Source organism: Monodon monoceros, unplaced genomic scaffold (genome assembly GCF_005190385.1).
Source record: "Monodon monoceros isolate NGI ecotype Baffin Bay Population unplaced genomic scaffold, NGI_Narwhal_1 Super_Scaffold_13, whole genome shotgun sequence".
NCBI classification, from domain to species: Eukaryota; Metazoa; Chordata; class Mammalia; order Artiodactyla; family Monodontidae; genus Monodon; species Monodon monoceros.
Genome location: NW_021703769.1, coordinates 63780409 through 63803473, shown reverse-complemented (window position 1 = coordinate 63803473; position 23065 = coordinate 63780409). Strand labels below are relative to the sequence as shown.

At 41.5% G+C, this 23065-nt stretch overlaps 1 protein-coding gene across 3 annotated transcripts in view; it reads right to left on the bottom strand.

Moving 5' to 3' along the window:
* The window catches only part of IQCK (IQ motif containing K), a 127139-nt gene that overhangs the window by 11638 nt on the left and 92436 nt on the right, over positions 1–23065 (bottom strand). For 2 of the 3 annotated variants that reach the window (XM_029221845.1, XM_029221846.1), the window contains one exon: positions 21198–21309. In XM_029221845.1, the coding sequence (XP_029077678.1) occupies positions 21198–21309 (112 nt within the window). Of the gene's footprint in view, positions 1–8318; positions 9784–21197; positions 21310–23065 lie in introns of those variants that run through there. The other variant, XM_029221847.1, reaches the window with a different exon arrangement.

Genomic DNA, 23065 nt, shown 5'->3' with positions numbered 1-23065 from the left:
TAAACCCATCCACTTCTGTCCAGTTCCACTGCTACCAGGTCATCCGATCCATCTCCCACCTGCAGCCATGCTCATCTTTCTATAAAGCCCATCTGATGATGTCACTGCCCTGCTAAAGCCCTTTAAAGGCTCCCTGCTGCCCTCAGGATCAAGCCCAAAGTCCCCCGAGGCCACTGCTCCCTCCCAGCTCCCCGGTGCCTCACACCCTGCTCTCATCGCTCAGGCCTTCTTTCAGTCCCCCTTCCAGGCTCAGGGTCTTTGCCTCCATCCTTCCCTCATCCAAAAGCCCTCCCTGCCATTCACATCTAGTTAATTTCTAGGGGAACCTATTCAAACCCCCTGCTAAAGTCTCTCGAGGCAGCCTGAACTTCTTCGGAGCACTCGTCACAGTCTGTAATCATGGATTCACATGATTACTGGAATAGTGTCCGGCTTCCCCACTAGGCTTGAGTTTCGAGTAGAACAACGTGTTGGCTTATGTTCTCCACTGAACCTCCAGCATCTGGTAGGTCCAGTCCTGCACCCACAGCAGGTGCTCGATCAATCTTGGCTGAACCAATGAATGAAACCCTACTCTAGCTTCCTTTGGAAGCCCCCAGGCCTTTCTCTCTCAGACTCCAGACTGTCAAAAGGACACACATCTTTTCCAGCAATATAAAGGATTCTCCAGGTCAGTGGGGATGCCCAGACTTTAGTATCGGAGAGGCAAGTATTTGCATCCAGTCTCTAGCACTTACTACCAGCATGCCCTTGGCCTAGTCGCTAACCCTCTCAAAGCTTGTTCCCTCACCTATAAAACTGGGTTCCTTGCGGATCTTATTGCACAGGGTAATCTTGATATTTAAATACATTAACTGAGATCACATACACAAATCCGCCAGAAGAGCGCCTGGCACACAGCAGATGCAACAGGTGCTTAATAAATGGCGGTCCTCGTCAGGGTTCAAACCGCTGTTTGCCTCGTTTCCTAGGCAAAATATAACAAAATATAACTTGGGGTCTGACGCCTTCCTTCTTGCCTTCCTTTGCCAGCACCTATTGTGTTTGTTGACTCAAAGACCGAAAATGACGAACGCGCCAGACACAGCCATGCTCTCTTGGAGCTAATATATGTTTGAATTGAAAGATAAGTGTTTTCAATATGCAAACAATATCTTCAAGAGTTACATGAATCGGGTTAAACCCTCTCACAGCCATTGCTGGGAAACGATCCTAAGACACTGATCTTAGATACAAACAAATATTTAGGAATATGGACATTTATTTGGTGCATGATATCGAAACACTTCTCTTTGGCTGATGTGAGAAAACATTTAATGTCTACTCATTCTGACCGCAATTCCCAGGCTGATAGGAAAGACATGAACGTCACCTCACCATTTCCTCACAGGTAGACCGCTCCATTTCCGCTGCCTGTTGCAACTTTAATATAGCTAGCAACAATAACAACAACAATGAAGAAAATACTAATAATCATTATAAGTACTATTTATTGAGTTCTTACAATATGTCAGGTGTTGTACAAGGTCATATATCCCTACGTTGTCTCTAACCTTGAAAACGACTCTCTGAAGGTATTATTATCTCCAGCTTTCAGATGAGAACACTGAGGCTCTGAAAGGTAAGTGACTTTTCTAAGATGCGAATGTGGGATTTGACACCTCATTTGCCTGTCCCTATTCTACTGCTCTTCAGGAAATCATCTCAAAGTTTGAATTAAAAGAGTAACGTTTTCAATATGTAAAAATATCTCCAGTAGCTGCACAAATGAAATTAAATTCTCTTAGGAATGAAGGCAGCCATGGCAGCAATATTTATAATGGTGAAACTTAGAAAGAAGTGTCCAATAAGAAAAAAATTATGTCGCTAATCATGTAAAATAAGTTTATAATATACGGGGATATGTTTACCATGTAAAGCTAGGTGAAAAAAACCAAGGATACATGAAAATAACTGCTATGAAGTATGATCTCTCCAATGTAAACTTAGAGATCCATTTTCAAAAAGATTGACATGAAAGATGACAACTGGAAGTTCAAGGGACCCAGAATAGCCAAAACAGTCTTGAAAAAAGAGAACAAAGTTGGAAGACTCACACTTTCCCATTTAAAAACTTACTAAAAGCAATGGTAATTGAGACTGGGTGGTACTGGCATAAGGATAAATATATAAATCAATGGAACAGACCTGAAAATCCAGAATTGAACACTTATTTATTAAATTTATGTATTTATTTATTACATTTATGGTCAACTGATTTTCACCAAGGGGGCCAAGACCATTCAATGGGGGAAAGAATAGTCTCTTCAACGTATGCTGCAGGACAACTGGATATCCACAGGCAAAAGAATAAAGGTGGACCCTTAACTTACACCACATACAAAGAGTAACTCAGAATGGGTCAAGGACCTAAATAAAATCCCTAACACCATAAAGCTCTTGAAAAAAAGTGAGTGGAAAAAAGTGGTTTAGACATGGTCCATGGTCCAATAGATCAGACAATGATTTCTTAGATATGACACCAAAAGCACAAGGAACAAATGAAAAAATAAAGTGGACATCAACAAAATTTAAAACTTTCATGCTTCAAAATACACCACTTTCAAGAAAGTTAACAGACAACCCATGCAACTGCAAAACATATCTCTGATTAGAGACTTGTGTCTAAAATACATTTTAAAAAATCCTTACTACTCAATAAAAGACAGACAATCCAATTTAAAAAGGCAGAGGAGGGCTTCCCTGGTGGCGCAGTGGTTGAGAGTCCGCCTGCCGACGCAGGGGACGCGGGTTCGTGCTCCGGTCCGGGAATATCCCACATGCCGCAGAGCGGCTGGGTCCGTGAGCCATGGCCGCTGAGCCTGCGCGTCCGGGGCCTGTGCTCCGCAACGGGAGAGGCCACAACAGTGAGAGGCCCGCGTACCGCAAAAAAAAGAAAAAAAAAAGGCAGAGGATCTGAATAGACATTTCTCCAAAGAAGCTATACAAACGGCCAATAAGCACCTGATAAGATACTCAACATCATTAGGCATTAGGGAAACATAAATCAAACCACACTGAGATACCACTTAACATCCACAAAGATGGCTATAGTCCAACAGACAGATAATAAGTGCTGGTGAGGATGTGTAAGAATTGGAACCCTCATCCACTGCTGGTGGGAATGTAAAATGGCGCAACCACTCTGAAAACAGTGTGGCAGTTCCTCAACCAACTGAACGTAGAGTTACCATATAACCCAGGAATTCCGCTCCTTACTATATATACCCAAGAGAAATGAAAACATGTGTCCACACAAAATATTGCACATGAATGTTCATAGTGGCATTATTCATAATAGCCAAAATGTGACAACTCAGACGTCCATCAACCGATGAATAGATGCATAGACGTGATACATCCATACAATGGAATATTATCTGGCCATGAGTTGTATCCCCCTCAAATCCATATGTTGAAGCCTTAAATCCACACATGTGACTGTACTGGAGATGGGGCCTTTAAGGAGGTGATTAAAGTTAAATGAGGTCATAAGAGTAGAGCCCTGATTTGATAGAACGGGTACCCTTATAAGAAGAGGAGGAGATACAAGAACACTCCCTCCACTATGTGGGGACACAGCTAGAAGGCAGCTTCTGCAAACCAGGAGGAGAGCTCTCACCAGACCCAACCATGCTGGCACCTTGATCTTGGAAATCCAGACTCCAGACTGTGGGGGAAAAAAATGTCTGTTGTTTAAGTCACCCAGTCTACGGTATTTTGTTATGGCAGCCGAGTAATACAAGTCATAAAAAGAAATGATGTATTAATATGTGCTACAACATGGATGAAGCTTGAAAACACTGTGCAAAGTGAAGATGCCAGTCACAAAGGCAAATCTATAGAGATTGAAAGTCCATTAGTGGTTGTCTGGGAATGGAAAGAATGGGAGTCTTGCGGGCTTATAGCTAACGGGAGTAGGGTTTCTTCTGGGGGTGATGAAGATGTGCTAAAATTGATTGTAGTAATGGTGGCAAATTCTTGGACTATACTAAAAGTCACTGAATTGTATGATATATGAATTATATCTAAATAAAGATTTTTTTTTGTTTTTTTTTGCAGTACGCGGGCCTCTCACTGTTGTGGTCTCTCCCGTTGCGGAGCACAGGCTCCGGACACGCAGACCCAGCGGCCATGGCCGACGGGCCCAACCGCTCCGCGGCATGTGGGATCCTCCCAGACCAGGGCACGAACCCACGTCCCCTGCATCGGCAGGCGGACTCTCAACCACCACGCCACCAGGGAAGCCCAAAATAAAGTTATTTTTAAAAAAGAAAGATGACATTTTTATAGCAGTTATCTCTGGATGGTGAGACTTAGAATTATCTACTTTTTTGTTCAATTTTCCACAAAGGGCAAGTATTACTTTTCTGATCAGTTAAGAAGAAAGTTATTTTTAAAAATTCTGTTAAAACAAGTGACAGCAGTATTCTCCTTTTCTACAAAGCTGACAAAGCTCACATCTCCTCAAGAGTCGAATACACACTAATGACAACTCCTCCGGGCCTGGCTTCTCAGTGTTTAATGTTCTCTCATGTACATTATCTCATGTGAGATTCACAACCTCTTTGTGCTGTAAACAAGGCAAATACCTATTTTCTTCCTGAACGTATTTATATCCTGCTTCCTCCCTAAAAGGATTTCAGATAATTTACAAAAAATATATAGTTAATAAAAATAGAAAAAAGAAAACCAAGTCTGAAGAGAAATGGAGAATTTAGATATGCTAACCAAGAAGAGTCAGTAAGTTGCTATAAATGAGGTTTAAATTGAACTCTGAGCTTCCTGGCAGACTAGGCAAAAAGGAGAAGTTAGGGAAGAAGCAAACCATTTCCCCAAGGGGAGCTACATTTTTTCCTGGCACCGTTTGCTGGAAACATTTCTCATATGGGGATTTATTTTTGTAAAAAGATCTAATGGACCATGATCCAGGAATTCTACTCCTAGGTGTACACTCAAGAGATACTCTTAGATATCTACCAGGAATGCTCATAGCAGTTTTATTCATAATAACTAAAAACTGTAAACAACTCAAATATCCATCAAGAGTAGAGTGATAAACAAGTGTAGTATATTCATACAAAGGAATACTATACCACCAGTGGAAAAGAACAAATTACTGATATAACCAAGATGGCTGAATCACATAACATGTGGAGTGAGCAAGCCAGATATAAAAGACTTTTATTTAAATGATGATCAAAAAACAGGTAAAACTAGTCGAGGATGATAGAAACCAAAACAGTGATTACCTGGGGGGCAGGGGGTGAGAGGTCAGGAAGATGAGGTAGGCGGGGTGGATTGATTGGGATGGGGCATGGCGGAGCCTTCAGGAATAATGGAATCTTGACCTATCTTGACCTAAAGCTGGTTGGTACATGGGGAAGATGTCTATTCAGATCCTCTGTCCATTTTTAAATGTTTGGGGGTTTTTTTGATGTTGAGTTGTATGAGTTCTTTGTATACTTTGGATATTAACCCCTTATCAGATATATCATTTGCAAATATCTTCTCCAATTCAGTAGGCAGCCTTTTCGTTTTGTTGATAGTTTCCTTCTCTGTGCAAAAGCTTTTTAGTTTGATGTGGTCCCATTTGTTTATTTTTGCTTTTATTTCCCTTGCCTGAAGAGACATATCCAAAAAAAATCGCTAAGACTGATGTCAAAGAACGTACTGCCTATGTTTTCTTCTAGGAGTTTTATGGTTCCAGGTCTTACATTTAAAAGAATAAAACTGGACTACTTTCTCGCACCATATAGAAAAGTAAATTCAAAATGGATTAAAGACTTAAATATAAGAACTGAGATTATTTCATTTTTAAAAATGCATGTGGCAACCCACTAATTGTTTTCACCATCCACAGTGGGAAAAACACTGCTCTAACATGATTCATAAATTGTATGATTTACAATAGTAATTGATCATTATTGAACCCCTACTGTCTGTGAGTATTGGACTAAACGTGTTACATGCACTGTCTCATATGGGTTTCTCTAGGATCCAGTGAGGGGAATACTTTTATCATTTCTATTGTACAGATGAAGAAACGGAAGGTCAGAGAGGTTAAGTAACTGTCTCAAGGTCACACAGCCAGTGAGAATTTATAGGTGAGCATTAGCTCAAGTCTATTTAACTCAAATAACCTTGCCTCTCAGTTGGGCTTTTAGGAGGGTGTTAATTTCATTTTAAAGTTAGAAGATGGAAGATCAGGAAGGTTAAGTGCTTTGCTCAAAGATACACAGCTAGGAAGCTTCCAATTGGGGTTTGAATATAAATCTTGGGAATCCAGGCCCGGTACTCTTGCTGCCGCTATTAGCGGCTCACTTGGACAGCTTCAAAGGTCACTCTGAAACCTCTTAAATGACAAGTCTTCAGATGCCACGAAAAGCAAATGAGGGCAACTCCAAGACACATGGTGAAAATAGAACACATACAACAGACTCAGTCTCCTCTACCTCCCTCCTGCTCATGGGATAAAATAAAGCACTTTTTAAAAAGTCTTTCTATACACCAAAGTATTATCAGTGACAGCATGGTGGATACCCTCTTTTGATCTCTTGATACTTTTCTGTATTTTGCAAAATGAGAATGTATTTACTTTGATAAAGGGACGGTTTTTAAGTTATTCTAAAAGGAATCAGTCTGTCCTTCTTAACATCTAGCCTCCATAGCTCTATACCTCTAAAATTTTCCATGTCCTGGACTAATGAGAGACAAATCTGAAAATTGGCAAGAGACTTTAGCTGCTCAGATCCTAAATTTAGATCCTCACGGTGAATACCATGCATCAACAGGGTTGGACTGGCACTTATAGAGAGAAGTCGGGACAATTAGATGGGTGGGACCATTGCCTTTTAAACCAGGTTAACAGGCGTAAAGGAACATGTGCTTCACGCTCTCAGCAATTTAATCAGAGGTTGGGTCCTGATGGATTTCACATGAAACAAAACACCAACAGATTTCTCTGGAGCTTAACTCCATAAATAACATCTGTGCATTGCGGCATCGGAAGTGGGGAAGAGGAAGGACTCCCAAGCTGCCCAGTCTGCTACTTCCTTGCTGGGTGGCCCTGGGTATATTGTTCAACCTCTCTGTGCCTCAGTTTCTTCATCTATAAAATGGAGACCATACAGTACCTACTTCAAAGGGCTGCTGAGAAGACCAAGTTCCTACTAAAGATGTGCTTGGAACATTGCTTGCTTCATAGTAAGCACACAGGAATGTGAACAGTCCTTTTTATTATTTTAGAAAAGATGGATAATATATTTCCTTTTATTTATTTGGTTGGTTGCTTGGAAACAGTTCTGCTTACCTTAGATTGACTTTGTCTATAGGGTGTTTACCAAGCTGGATGATTTGGGAAGGGTATTGTGTAACACAGATTCAGTCATTTAATCAACAAATGTTTCTTGAACATCTACCACATACATGCCAGGCACTGTGCTAGGAGTTGGGATAGAGCGGTGAACGACACAGAAAGGAAAAATCATCCAAGCTGCCACAGGAAGCTTCCATATTCTAGTGCAGTCACACAAACAATAAACAAAATAAATCATTAAAATCCTGGGCAATTCAAAAGAATTAAAAACTTAAATAATTATTAATCGGTGACTAAATACAATTAAATACATCACATAGTCAAAGACAATTTGTTAAGGAACTAACATAGCAATTACAACATAACAGATCTTCTACATGTAGCCACCGGAACAAACAGAGGACACGGGGCACCCAGCCATCCTGGAGCTGGCATTGTCCCAGATCCTCTATTGCAGCCAGGGTTGAAGGGCAATCACACATTTCTTTATTTCTCCAAAGCTGCAAAGAAGAATTGGCACCAACACCAAGTTCTTAATCCGTGCCCATGCATGTTGTAATAAAAGTTTGGAAGCAGTCAGTTCTTTTTTTTTTTTTTTTTTAAAGATATTATATTCTTATTATGTAACTGCTACACTTCCACTTTTTTTAAAAATTAATTAATTTATTTATTTTTGGCTGTGTTGGGTCTTCGTTTCTGTGTGAGGGCTTTCTCCAGTTGCAGCGAGCGTGGGTCATTCTTCATCGCGGTGCGCGGGCCTCTCACTGTCGTGGCCTCTCTTGCTGCGGAGCACAGGCTCCAGACGCGCAGGCTCAGTAGCTGTGGCTCACGGGCTTAGTTGCTCCGCGGCATGTGGGATCTTCCCAGACCAGGGCTCGAACCCGTGTTCCCTGCATTGGCAGGCAGATTCTTAACCACTGCGCCACCAGGGAAGCCCAGTCAGTTCTTTTTGAATCACCCTGTAGATAACATGCTAGTTGGGGACAAGCAGGGCAGAGGGATGGGGGTCGGGGGGTCAGGGAGGGCACACTGAGAAGATGACATTAAGCAGAGCCTGATGGAGGTAAGGGAGCGATCCATGAGGTAATTTGGGGTCTGTGCCTTCATTGTTTTTCCTCCTAATTTTTTTTATTGTGGTAAAATACACATAACATAAAATTTACCATCTTAACCATTTTAAAGTGCACAATTCAGCGGTATTAAGTACATTCATATTGTGCAACCATCACCACCATCCATCTCTAGAACTCTTTTCATCTCGCAAAACAGAAACTCTGTACCCATTAAACAAGAACTCCCCATTCTCCCCTCCTCCCAGCCCGTGGCAACCACCATATTCTAAGTATCTCATTTAAGTGGAATCATACAGTATTTGCCTTTTTGTGACTGGCTTATTTCACTCAGCATAATGTCCTCAAGGTTCATCCACATTATGGCATGTGTCAGAACTTCCTTCTTAAGGCTGAATAATATTCTATTGTATGGACATACCACATATTTCTTATCTATTCATCCACTGACAGACACTTGGGTTACTTCTACCTTTTGGCTACCATGAATAATGCTACCATTAACATATGTATACAAACATCTCATTGAGTCTCTGCTCTCTTTCTTGTATTTACCCCAAAGTGGGATTGCTGGATCATATGGTAATTCCAATAAAAATTTATTAAGGAACCGCTTTATCTGCATCATTTTACATTCCCACTAACAATGCATAATGGGTCCAATTCTTCCACATCCTCACCAATACTTGTTATTTTCTATTTTTTGATAGTATCCATCTTTATGGATGTGAGGTAGTCTGTGCCTTCATTTTTATTTTATGTAACAGGTTTATGAAAATATAACTCACATACCATACAATTCACTCATTTAAAGTATGCAATTCAATGGTTTTTAGTATATTCACAGACAGGTTCAACCGTCACCACGATCAATTTTACAACATCTTCATTATCGCCCAAAGAATCCCCATACCTTTTAGCTATCACCACCATTCCCTCAGCCTCCTGGCCCTAGGCAAGCACTAATCTACTTTCTATCTCTATAGACTTTCCTATTGGGGACACTTCACATAAATGGAATCATACAATATGTGGTCTTTTGTGTCTGTCTTCTTGCACTTAGCAAGCTTTCAAGTTTTTCAGTTTTCAAGGTTCGTCCACGTTCGAGCATGTATCAGTCCTTCATTGCTTTTTATGGTGTGGCCTTCGTTTCTGCATTGAACTTCTGTTGCACTTTTGAGAGCATGGATTCCAGACCTCTCCCACAGCCTACCCATTCATGGACTGGTGGAAAGGAAGGGTGTGAGAACAGCAAGGCAGTATGATGTTGTGGAAAGTTGTAAATGTCCTCAGCTCTGCTCTTTAGCAGCTGTTGACCAAAACCAAGTGACCTAACCTCTGAGACAGTTTCCTCCCCTGAAAGATAGGGGTGGTAATAGTCTATGCTCATTCCATTTGTTGTGAAGATTAAAGATATAATAATATATTTAAGGTACGTGGTAGGCACTCATGAGGCTTTCATAAGGACCGTGGATCTGCAGACACCCAGGTGTGGCAGCTAAGGATAGAGGTAACGCTGTCCTGCAGGCTGCACACCATGGCAGGAGAGATTTCCCATCACCCTTCCTCTGTAAGCTCCATTTTCATTCAGAAAGTCACCCCTGGGTGTGACAGACCCAGGTGTGGTGATAGGAAAGCCCTCAATCTAGGAAATACGCTTCCCACTCCTCAAATATATGACCAAAGAGAAACTGCCTTTAAACATCCCTACTCTTCCCCCCAAAATTCTCCTAAAGTGCCAAATACCCAGGCTACCCTTCCCTCTTCTCCCCTCCCCAGTTACTCTCTGGCTCTCACTCTCTCACCCCACTCTCTCCAGCAAAGCACAGAATGTTCCCCATCTATTGTTTTTGCCTTCGATCTTGAGACCAAACTCCCAAATCCAACAACCACCACCAAGACAAGAGCAATAGTTTTCCAAGGTTTGGATTTGCCCAACAATAGGCCTCTTTGCCCAGGAGGCAGGAGATTCTACAGCAAACACCTATCAGATTTCCTGTTTTATAGATTTCCTGGCTCACTTCTTCCACTTTTCAAAGAAGAGAGCAAGGCCCATCTAGCTGGTAAATTGCAGAGTTGGGCCAGGAACTCAGATCCCCTGAATTTTAATCCAGATGATATTGCATTAGTGAGAAGAACCCTTGCAAAGGAAGATTTTGAATCCAAAGCTATTACTGGAATCTTGCAGCTAATCCATAGTATCAGGATTTTGCTGATGTGGTTACACCAAACCCACTACTAAGAATAAACACATGTAATCCCTTTCTCTGGCCTCTGGCCTGACACATCCTTGTAAATTTCCCCCAGGGGATTCTAACCTGCATCCAGGAGTGAGAACCACTGCTGCAGGTAAATTACCTGGCGTACATTTTGTTTTTGTTTTTCTTGACAGTTTAAAAAATATTACTAAAATCAGTCACCAGTATTGATCATTCACTTTGTGCCAAGGATCTATTTAATAGGATACATGGTATTTAATATTACTTAATCCTCACAGGAGCCCTCTGGGATGGGCCCTAACTGTCCCCACCACTGCACCACCAGGGAAGCCCCCCATATTCTTAATAACAATGTATATTAGCCATATGTTGAGCATTCACATTACTAATAATAGTTATTTAGTGATCACTTTGTTTTTTCAGCCAGACACTATTCCGGTTCATTTAATCCTTACAAAAACCCTATGGGGTGGTTACTAACATGAGTGTTTCCATTTTATTGCCATGCAAACTGAGTCACAGAGAGATTAAGCAACCACCACAAGGTCATACAGCTGATAAACGGGAAACTTAATCCAATCCGGTGCCGTGAGCCTTCCAGACATTTGTGGATTTACCTAAATCCTACAAAAGCATTCTGCTTTCTATAATGGCAAAGAAGGATGCCAAACAGTCAGATGATGGAATGAAACTAATGGTTGGAAGCATCTATTTACATAATCTTAAATTGGGGATTTGAACTTTGGGGGCAGACCAGTTCATAAAGGAAATCGTTTTTTATTTTACTTTTCATTTCGGTAGAATAGTAGGGGATCTTCGAGCATTTCAACAGAAGGCACATCCTAGTTGTGCACTTTTGCAACTTTTAAATGAAAAGATATGTATGGGACTTCCCGGTGGCGCAGTGGTTAAGAATCTGCCTGCCAATGCAGGGAACACGGGTTCGAGCCCTGGTCCGGGAAGATCCCACATGCCGCATAGCACCTAAGCCCATGCGCCACAACTACTGAGTCTGAGCTCTAGAGCCCGCGAGCCACAACTACTGAGCCTGCATGCCACAGCTACTGAAGCCCGCGCGCCTAGAGCCCGTGCTCTGCAAGGAGAAGCCACCGCAATGAGAAGCCCACACACCGCCACGAAGAGTAGCCCCAGCTCGCTGCAACTAGAGAAAGCCCGCGCACAGCAACAAAGACCCAGTTCAGCCTAAATAAATAAATAAAATAAAGATATGTATGAAAGTTGATGTCATCCTAACATCCCCACCCACTGGTGAGTCTTAAAAATAGAACTGATGAAAGTAATATCAAGGCATGAAGTCACTAGATTTCTTTTAATCAAATTTTTATTTCTTCTGCAGGTTAAAATGGAGAAGGAACTAAAGTTTGGGGAGATATGAGAGAAAAAGTTAAAATGAAAATGACACCTTAGATTTCCAGAGAGTATATTTCTTCTTAAAGAGGCATGGTAATATCAAAGCAATGACCTCATTTAGAATTATCCCTGAGGCATAATCATTCTCATTTTAAAAGTAGGGAAAATGAAGCACAAAGATTACATCACCCATCAAAAGTTCCAAAGTGACTTGGTGGCATTAAGTATAAACTGGTGCAATGTTTTTGGATGACAGTATGGTGATCACTTTCTAAACTTAATATATTTATATCCTTTGACCCAGCAATTCCACTTCTATGAATTTATCCTGTAGGAATACTTTCTATAAGTAAGCAAGAATATACCTACAGAATGTCTGTGGATGCATTATGCGTAATACAAGCCAAATATCCATTCATTGGGATTTGTTTTTAAAAAGTATGATACAGATCCATCATTTTTATGGAACCACAAAAATGAGATAGATCTCTGTATACGTGGCATAAAGAGATGTCAATGATATATTGCCAAGTGAAGAGAAAAGCAAGTTACAGTATACTATATATAATGTGGTTCATGTTTATAAATATATGTGTGTGTATATATACTTATGTATTAATAGGCAGATGAAGAAACTATGAGCTGACATACTAAACAGTGGTTGTCTCTGGAAAATGTTACTGAAAATTTGCCCTTATATGATAGATTATGTTTGTTAGTCACAAAGGGTCACACTTAATGCCAGAGCCCACCTCCTGAGCCGTCGGCTACAGTGTCCTCTGCACCTGGGTGCCCTCTTTTGGGGCCAAGCCCTTCACTGCTCCTCATCTGTAGATGGGCAGGGAGTTTGGAAGGAGGGAGAGAAAAACGTCCTCATCCTTATCCACTCACCCCTGGCTTCCTGCTCTGATGGAAATGTCTCCCAGAAACATGGTTATAGATCCTGCAGCCTTCGGATTGAGGACCCAGACTCTCCTACCCTCAACCCTCCCTTATTCCAGTGGCCTGTGGTCATTTCGGCTAGTGTGCAGGGCAGGAGGCATGGCCAGACGCTGCCCACTGTCCAGCCTGGGGCTCCTGGTACCCGGATGGGAAGCTTTGCAGGGGGTCAACGAGGCTTACTGGACCCACAGCTTAAGGTAACTGGACACCATGGCAGGAGATGACCAGAGGTTCCCTGGCATCAGGCAGACCTGGGTTCAAATCCCTGGTCTCTGGCCTTCCTGGCTGTGTGACCTGTGTGAGCCAAGTAACCTCCCAGCTCCAGTTTCCTCATCTGTACAACGGAGAGAATATCTTCTCTCTGGGAGAGCAGGTATGAAGGCTACATGGAAACACAGGGCCTGGCACGCGGTACGTGCTCGCTAACTCATGGCTACTCCTGAGCTCCGGACAGGCTTCTCTGCTCTAAGAGCTAAGTTCCAGCAGCATCCTAAGGTCACAAGCAGGTGGTATGGCCAAGATAAGGTGCTTATTTTAAGAATATCCTTAAAACCCAATCCTAATAGTTAAGATTTGTCATTACAATCTAAACTTAAAATACTAGATTTAAAATCAAGGAAAGAAATTTCTCTGGTTTCTATCCCACCTCTACCCCAGGCTTTTATCTTTTCCCTCCAGAAGCAAATGCCCTTCTAAGAAACTCATTAAGGGAAAGGAAGATTGATGTTCACTATGTTACAGTGTCTTCTTTACGAGAGAAAAATCAGCTCCAGTAATTAGTGCTTCCAAGAAACTTTTTGAAATCTGAAGGCAATAAACAATGTAATGATCCTATTTCCTTCATTGCTATGGCTTCTAGGAAGCTCAGAGCCACATTTCTATTTATTGTAGGAACATTTTTGAGGTTATTATTCACATTGCATAATGTATTAGGGAAGGGCCCAGTATTTCCTGAACAGCCGGACTGTCTTTTTCCTTATGGACACTATGAATTATGCAACAGGCCTTATTTCCCTCTTTACTTTGTCCCTAAGAAATCTCTAGCAAGTATAGGCCTTGGAGTAAGTATTTTGCTTACTGCATTCAATGGCTTTCTATTTTCTCTACTCTTAATTTTTCCTTAATCCAATTACCACATTTACCTAAAAATGTTATATTATATGTGTTTCTGTAAGCAGCTACAAACTACTCTTGGACTGAGGTAGGGAACAAACAGGTGAGCAAACAAAAGTAAACAATCTATCTCCTTTGACAGGTCAGCCTCCCCCACCCTTTTCTTTAAAATATCAAGAAGTGATAAAGTCATTCAAAGAGTATTTACACAAATATACAATATACACACACATTTAAAAATTGCAGTCTGATGTTGTGTATATATATATATGTAATCTGATGTAGTATATATAATAAATGTAATCTGATGTTATGGGAGCAGTTTCTATGTTTTCTTTCTCCTTACTCACACTAGATTTCCAAATAAAATATGAATAGTCAGTTACAAAGCACATTTGAAAACAATTACCAATTATATGAAGCTAAAAATATGCTATTAATCAAGAAGGGATTTTTGACCACATCTCAAAAATGGCTCTGGCATCTTCTTTTGGATTATATTAGCTGTAATTCTTGTCACACATGTTTTTAAAAATAATTCCTGCAACTGTCCCAATGGATAGAGACTTCAGGATAACTTCACACTGTTTCTGTCCTAGAGGAAAATCCTGTTCAGGACGGCCTCTGGCTCAGTGTAACATGAGACAGGCTATAAATGACCATGGTTCTACCCTGACAGCTGATGCTTCTCTCCCTCAGACCTCCTGTCTGCACCAAGGTTGCTCCAAGAAATGAACTTGGCAAAATTCATTCATACTATAAATACCAGAGCACGACATGGATAAAATGGCATCGACTTAACAATTATATTATGTTTGTTTGCTGGATTTGTACATGGATGAGTTTGCAGTTTTCTTACATGAAGGTGAAACCCATTTTTATTTGCAATCACTCCACTTTTTTTCTTTACCGCAAATCTAAAGGAGAACTACATGTGTTTACTATTAATTTTCAAACTGCTTCATCAGAGCTCTTTGGGGTCTAATTACAGTGTCACCTTGGCTGGGGGGGATTGATTTTTGAAACCGCTACACTACCCAGGTTTATAAGGTTTAAAACAGGAAGTGACTCCATACGTGAACTTAACAAAATGATTCAGCTTGGTGACCCCTGAAGGGGACAAAAAGTTCTACTTCACTTGATGGGCAGCACGTTGTACCCTGCTCCTGGCAATTCAGCCCTTACCCGAGGGCTTCAGCCAATGCAAACACCAACAGCACGAAACCATAGGTCATAAGAAATTGTACAAGCCGTATGTCATGTTCAGGAGGATTCCTGAGAGGTTTGGGTCTGATGGTAGAATCCAAAAGAGTGTCTTGTCTCTCTGCAACTCTCCTCCCATATGTGTCAGAACACGGGACAGAGAAAGGGCGTGCCTGCGCCCCAGCCCTAGACCCTCCTCGGCTGTGTGACCTTGGCAAGCCCTCGACCTTCCAGGGCCTAACTTATTCATCTACAAAATGAAACCCAGAGCTGCATCCACCAAATATGTACAGACCGCCTGCTCTATACCAGGCTCTGTGCTAGGTGTGGGGACATCATGATGAATAAGACACACAGTCCCCACATGGAACCCCATGGAACTTAAGAGTCTAGTGGAGGAAATCAATACAAAATTGTTTGAGGCACAGAGATATTTTAATAACGACAATAACCGACATGTATGGGAACTATGTGCCAGGACTCATTCCAAAGATCATCTCTTGCAATCCTTTAACAACTGTATGAGACAGGACTATTATTATTCCCATTTTGCACATGGGAATACTGAGGCTCAATGAAGCTAACTAGATCAGGGTCACACAGATAAAAGTAAAAGGATTCCAAGGGCAACTCTGGCCAACTCCAAAGCCCAGTCCTTTACCAACTGTGCTGTATTGACTTCTTTCCAAACTGACCACAGATCTGGGGATGGTGTTTAGAACTGACGTTTTTCCTGAAGACCATTTCACAGTCTCATCATAAATGGGAAATTTACCCCTGAGTTCACATTGCGGCATTTACTGATAACCTCATCTTTTTTGGAAAGCACTGTTCCTTCTGGAACCCTCAGAAGGTGGAAAAGCAGCAAGGGACATGGGCAGCAGGTGGCCGAGGTGGGACCTCTTTCACTTTGCCCTCCACTGCTAGCTGGATCACAGAGTTAAATCCAGCCTGCGCTCCCTTCTACACAGCAAGCCAAACCAATCAGCAAACCAAGGGCAAATCAACTCAAAAAAATAAGTAACAACAGAAATAAATAGGCATGCTGCACTTTTCCTGACCTTTACACTGATTACAGCCCTGATTGTCTTCCAATTTTAAGTGAAATGAACCGGCAGTTGTACACAGACAAGCCTGCCAAACAGTTACAGCTCAAATTGCTTCTTAACAAGGGACACCAAGACGGCCAATTTGATGAGCTCCTGCTCTGTACCAGGCTCTGTCTGTATGTGGACTCATACAAGCCTCAGAACTCCATCCATTCATTCATTCCCTCATTTATTCATTCAACCAAAATTTATTTGGTGCTCGCTTTGTGCCAGCACTGCATGAGGACGAGGGCTTCGTCCACATGGAGCTTACACTTTAGTGAGGAAGGCATGTAACTGCAAAGTCAGCAAATAACGGAAGTACAATCATGCATCAGTAGGACACTCGGGCCTAGAGGACTCTACATTTTAAAGAGAACACAAACCACTGGGGATCTAGCACCTCCTTAGGGTCGCAACTCTGGCTGACCATTAGAACTGGGGAAACTTAACAGTAACATGGACGCCCAGGGCCCATCCCCATGAAGTTGGAATTTCTGGAGATGAGGCACTGGTATTTTTTTATCTTGTAATTTTGAATTTACAGAAAAGTTGCAATAGTCATCCAAAGAACCCTCAGATTCACCATTGTTTATACTTGATCATTTTTTCTCTGTGTGTATATATATATGTGTGCATGTGTTTTATAAATTATATTTTTCTGAATCATTGGGGATTAAGCTGCATATCATATCCCTTGATCCCTAAAACCTTCATCATGCATCTTAAGAATGAAGAGGTTTCTGATACAGCCCAAGAACATTGATCAAAATCAGGAAACTTAATAGTGCTACATACCACTGTCTAATATAAAGCCCATACTCAAAGTTTGTTAACTGTCTCAATAATGTCTTTTATAGCATTTTTCCCCATCCGAGATTCAATCTAAGGTCATGCACAGCATTCAGCTGTCACATCTCTTTGGTCTCCTTTAATCTTTTTGGCTTCCTTGACACTGGCATTTTTGAAGAGTCCAAATCAGTTACTTTGGAGTGTTTCCTCAATTTGGGTGGATCTGATGTTTCCTCACGATTAGATTCAAGTTGTGCATCTTTTACAGGAGTTGTGCATAAGCGTCTGTGATGAGTGTCTTCCTCAGTACATCATACCGGAAGGCATGTGATGTCAGTTTGTCCCGTTATTGGTGACATTAATCTCCAACACTTGGTTAAGGCGGCTCTGCCAGGCTTCTCTCATGCAAAGTTACTATTTTCCCCTGTGTGTTAAAGGCTCTGCCTTGTGAAGAGATATTTTCAGACTATGAATATCATGTTCCTCCTGAAACGTCCACGCAGCGGTTTAGCATCTATTGATGACTGTTGCCTGAGCCAATTAATTCACTAACATGGTTATAAAATGGTGACTTAAATTTCATTATACTGCTAAATGTATTAGTTGGCATTCTAATGTGGGAGGAAAGCTTCCTCTTCTCTCACATTTATTTGTTTATTTGTTTCTTTATTTGGTATCCATATGGACATTTGGATTTTTTTTTTTTTAGTCAATGAGTTCATTACAGTCACTGTTGATTTTCATGCTTAAATTCTGATGTTAATTTTGATGCTTAAATTGTCCCAGATTTGCCCAGTGAGACTCCCTTCAAGCTGGAGCCTGTATTCTTTTCCCATGTTCCCATCAATTTTTTGAGCCTTCTTTATTTTCTGGCAAAAGACATTCTAAGCTCTTCTACTTTCCTTGCCCCAGCCCTGGAATTGACCATTTCTCAAAAAAAACAAAACAAAACAAAAACCCAACATAATTCCATTTAGAATGAGGGGTACTTAGAAACCAAGATCTGGGCACTAGGAATGCTCATTGCTTCTAGGTTTTCAGTCAATAGCATTAGTATTTTTAGAAAGCTCCTGAGGTGATTCAAATATGCAGCCAATATTGAGAACAACTGTTTATGAAGAAGGGGCCTAACCATTACTTAAGCCGATGACTACGGGTAGGAAAGGGGGAGAAGAAACTGTAGGACCTGTGGAGTAGTGAATCAATGCAGTGTGCTTCAAACCATGGGCCAAGACACATTAGTGGGCCATGAAATAAATTTACTGAGTCATGTCCCAAAATTAAAAACTCAAAAGACTAGAAAATACCAAAGGGTATTACATATAAGGTAATTTTTAAATAAAACTTTTGTTTTAGCTAGGTATATATGAAACCATCTGTGCATTCATATGTACTAAATTGTGACATAAAACTATTTCTTACTGGTTCACAGTCCAAAAGGATTGAGAATCTGTCCTAAAGGAGAGTGCTTGCTTTTCTCTCTTCTCTTAGACAAGAGTGGGTGCTTCCACCACCCAAGCCCTAAGACAAGGGAGGGAAGAGCCAAGAGAACAACTCGAAGAGAATGGGGGTGCTTCATCATCTGGTTGGTCACCTCCTTTAAGGGCAGATTTACAGTACACCTCATTCTACTGTGCCTGTTAGAGCAGATTCAGTGTGAACTGGGGACACGCTGGGGTGGGGCAGTGGAGAAGCCTGTGTGTCCACCGCTGGTTTCCTCTGCGTCAGGTGGACGCTGGGAGGTAACCTGAACTATCTTTCCATTGCCCCACCCGAGAGGGCTGGCCACTGGGTAAGGAGACCCCAGGAGCAAAAGGCTGGGAGTGGACTGGCAGAGGTGGGGTCCGGGTGGTGGTAGAAAAGGGAGAGACAGAGCCAGATCCCTACAGGGGGTTCTGCCACGTGTTGTCTCCCCTGAGGAAGAGCTCATATGAAACACAGGAGTCAGTGAGCCAGCAAGGGGATGCCTGCCCACAAGACATGGGTGGCCACGCAGTCTCAGCCAGAGAAGCGGCAGCAGCCAAGAGAGGGTCACAACAGGAAGTGCAGAGAAGATGCCCCTCGGATCTGCCTCCCTCCCACCCAAACCCACCAAAGGAGCAAGTGGCTTTGAAGAGGAAAGGGTGGACGTGTGAAAGATCAGACAATTCTTTCCCCCACTCCCAACCCCACTGAGGCAGAGCAGAGGCGGGTGTAAGCATTAAATTGGATCTGAGATTGAGATTTTTAAGTAGACTGGACTTTATGAAATCAGAACATACTTAAAAGACATGAAATCTAACCAATATGCCGAGCAGGAACTGGAAAGAGATTCGAGAGAACAGGGTTGAAGACAGTTTCTGGGCAAAAAAGAAAACTTTTGTTTAGACTCCACTACGCTGAGATTGCTCAATATTTTTCCTTTTCCCTTTAGGCAGGGCAACTTGGGAAGGCCCCTCTGAGGCGGTAATGTCCCCAGGCCTGGAGGGTGAGAAGAAATGGCCATACAGGAGCTGGGAAAGGATGATTTGGCAGGAAAAGAATAGAAAGTGCAGAGTCCCAGAGGTGAGGAAGGCGTTGGCATATGGCAGAACGAGAGAGACTGGAGGAGCTGCAGCCTAGTGAAGGCGGACAGGGACGGGGAGGGTGGGGAGGTCAGAGCACGGATGGTGAGAGTGCGATGGCCTGTACGCTGCCGAGGTAGCTATGATCATTTTTTTTCCATTGGTTTTCATAATTGTAAAGTACTGCACTTATTTAAAAGATTCCAACAGTGCAAGATTCCCCCTAGCCCTAATTCCTAAAGGAAACTACCATTAAAGTATTCTTCCAGGCTGTTTAGACATCTCTCTGTTTCCCTGTATATATTTTTAATATGAATGAAAATTTATGGTTCTGCAACTTTTTTCCACTTGTTAATATACCATGAATCTCATTCCATGTTGTTGGTTAAATAAGTGATGCTAAATTCATATCACACAGCCATTAAACGTCATGATGGGGCTTCCCTGGTGGCGCAGTGGTTAAGAACCCACCTGCCAATGCAGGGGACACAGGTTCGAGCCCCGGTCCGGGAAGATCCCACATGCCGCAGAGCAACTAAGCCCATGCGCCACAACTACTGAGCCTGTGCTCTAGAGCCTGCAAGCCACAGCTACTACGCCCATGTGCCACAATTACCGAAGCCCGCGCGTCTAGAGCCCATGCACCGCAATGAAGAGCAGCCCCCACTCGCCACAATCAGAGAAAGCCCGCGCACAGCAACGAAGACCCCAGGCAGCCAAAAAAAAAAAGTCATGATGCCACTCTCTAGTGCTGACCGAATGACGTTCTGAGTATGTTTACTGACAGGGTAGATGATATAACAGAATATACAGAGGTACTTGTAACAGAATGTAAAAACCCATTTTTAATAATATATGAATATATTTTTTTTGCATCTTTTTGTACTGAAGAAGTATAGCAGGATGTGCACCAAAATTTTAACAGTGGTGAGATTTCTGATTTTCACCCCCCTTTTGTTTTTTGTTTGTCTAATTTTCCTACCACGAATATGTAGTAACTTAAAGTTTAAAAATAAAGAAGGGAAGCAAATAGGACAAAATTGTGACACTTGCACATGACAGGTGATGGGTGCTTGTTCTCTTATTCTTAATACTTCAATGTGTGTATGTGTTTAATTTCTCAGAAAAGGGGAGCGGATGGCATAAAACACCGCTTGAGTTCAGACACACAATCAACAGCTTAGAAGAAAAACTACCCATCACATTGATGGGCACTGTGACTCCAAAATGATGAGTTATTCTTGTTGTCTTGCAGCTAAAAAAAGAGACCTGCAGACGTGGGATGACACTGAATGTGTCCCTGAGTGAGGGGAATGGCCATGTCAATTATACTGTCATTCCAAAGCTGAATCTTAACATGCTGCCACCTCCCCTACCCCCAATGGAGTCCCGTGCAGATATAGGGACCTTATAAAACCTCAGAGGGCTTCCTTCTTGAGCCTGGGGTAAGACTCAGGCTTTTCCTGAATAAACCAAGGGCTGTGAATCAAACAACTCACCTTTCTGCTCTTGCTTGGCCCAGAAAATTTTGACTCGCTGGCGGATGTGCTTGTCCTCACGCAGTTTCTTCTGCCACTGACGCAATTCTTGAATCTCAGGATCACAGCGAACCTGGAAAATTCCCCCAAAGCTTTAATTCTCTTTCTACATACTTTTACACGTTAGCTTGTAACCCTGCAAGGAAAAACCTTTACAAACCACCTGGATGTACTTTTGATTCTAAATGAATCATTGTTCTAAACGAATTATCTATACTCCTAAAGCTTATATAATATTTGAAAGTAAATGAGGTTGGATGAAGGTTTGCTACACTAATGGTAGGCTGAGAGCTTTCTAGATCTGTGCTGTCCAATAGAAATATAATGAAATCACATGTGAAATTTTAAATTTCCTTGCAGTCTCATCTTATTATTTTTTTAAATATTCATTTATTGAAGTATAATTGACATGCAATATTATGTTAGTTTCAGGTGTACAACATAGTGATTTGACATTTAAATACATTATGAAATGATCACCATAATATGCCTAGAAACCATCTGTCGCCATACAAAATTATTACAGTATTACTGACTATACTCTTTATGCTGTATAGTACTAATTTATTTTATAACCGGAAGTTTGTACTTCTTAATCCCCATCACATATTTTGCCCATCCCCCCCCTCACCTCCCCTCTGCAAATGCCAGTTTGTTCTCTGTATCTGTGAGTCTGTTTCTGTTTTGTTTGTTCATTTGTTTTTTTAGATTCCACATATAAGTGAAATCATACCGTATTTGTCTTTTTTGTCTGACTTATTTCACTTAGCCTAATACCCTCTAGATCCTTCCATGTTGTCACAAATGGCAAGATTTCATTCTTTTTTTATGGCTGAGTAATATTGGCATACCTTGGAGATATTTCAGGTTCAGTTCTAAACCACTGCAATAAAGGAAATATTGAAATAAAGCGAGTGGCACAAATTTTTTGGTTCCCCAGTGCATATAAAAGCTATGTTTACACTATATTGTAGTCTATTAAGTGTGCAACATTATGTCTAAAAATACCAATGTACATCCCTTAATTAAAAAATACGAAACAAAAAAACAATTACAATAATAATGTCAAAAGATCACTGATCACAGATCACCATAACAAATAATAATGAAAAAGTTTGAAATATTGCAAGAATTACCAAAATGTGACACAGAGACAGAAGAGATATATATTCCACATCTTTATTCATTAATCTATTAATGGACACTTCAGCTGCTTCCATATCTTGGCCATTGTAAATAATGCTGCAGTGAACACAGTTCCCCAACCAGGGATGGAACCCCCAGCCCTCGGCAGTGAAAGCGTGGAGCCCTAACCACTGGACTGCCAGGGAATTCCCATATCTTTTTTTAAAAAATATTTATTTATTTTATTATTGGCTGTGTCAGGGCTTAGTTGCGGCCCGCGGGATCTTTCATTGCGGTGCGCGGGCTCTCTAACTGTGGTGCGCAGGCTCCAGGGCGCATGGGCTCTGTAGTTGCGGTGTGCGGGCTTAGTTGCACTACAGCACGTGGGTTCTTAGCTTCCCGACCAGGGATCGAAACCGCATCCCCTGCATTGGAAGGTGGATTCTTAACCACTCTACCACCAGGGAAGTCCCTCCCATATCTTTCTGAATTAATGTTTTTGTTTTCTTAGGGTAAATACCCAGAAGTGGAATTGTTGGATTATATGGTAGTTCTATTGCAATCTTGTTTTAAAAAGTGAAAATAAAGTGGCAGGATTATTTTTAAGAGTATATCTTACTTAACCTAAAAGATACAAAATAATATAATTTCAACATGTAATCAGTATAAAATATAATTTATGAGATATTTTACTTTCTGTTTTC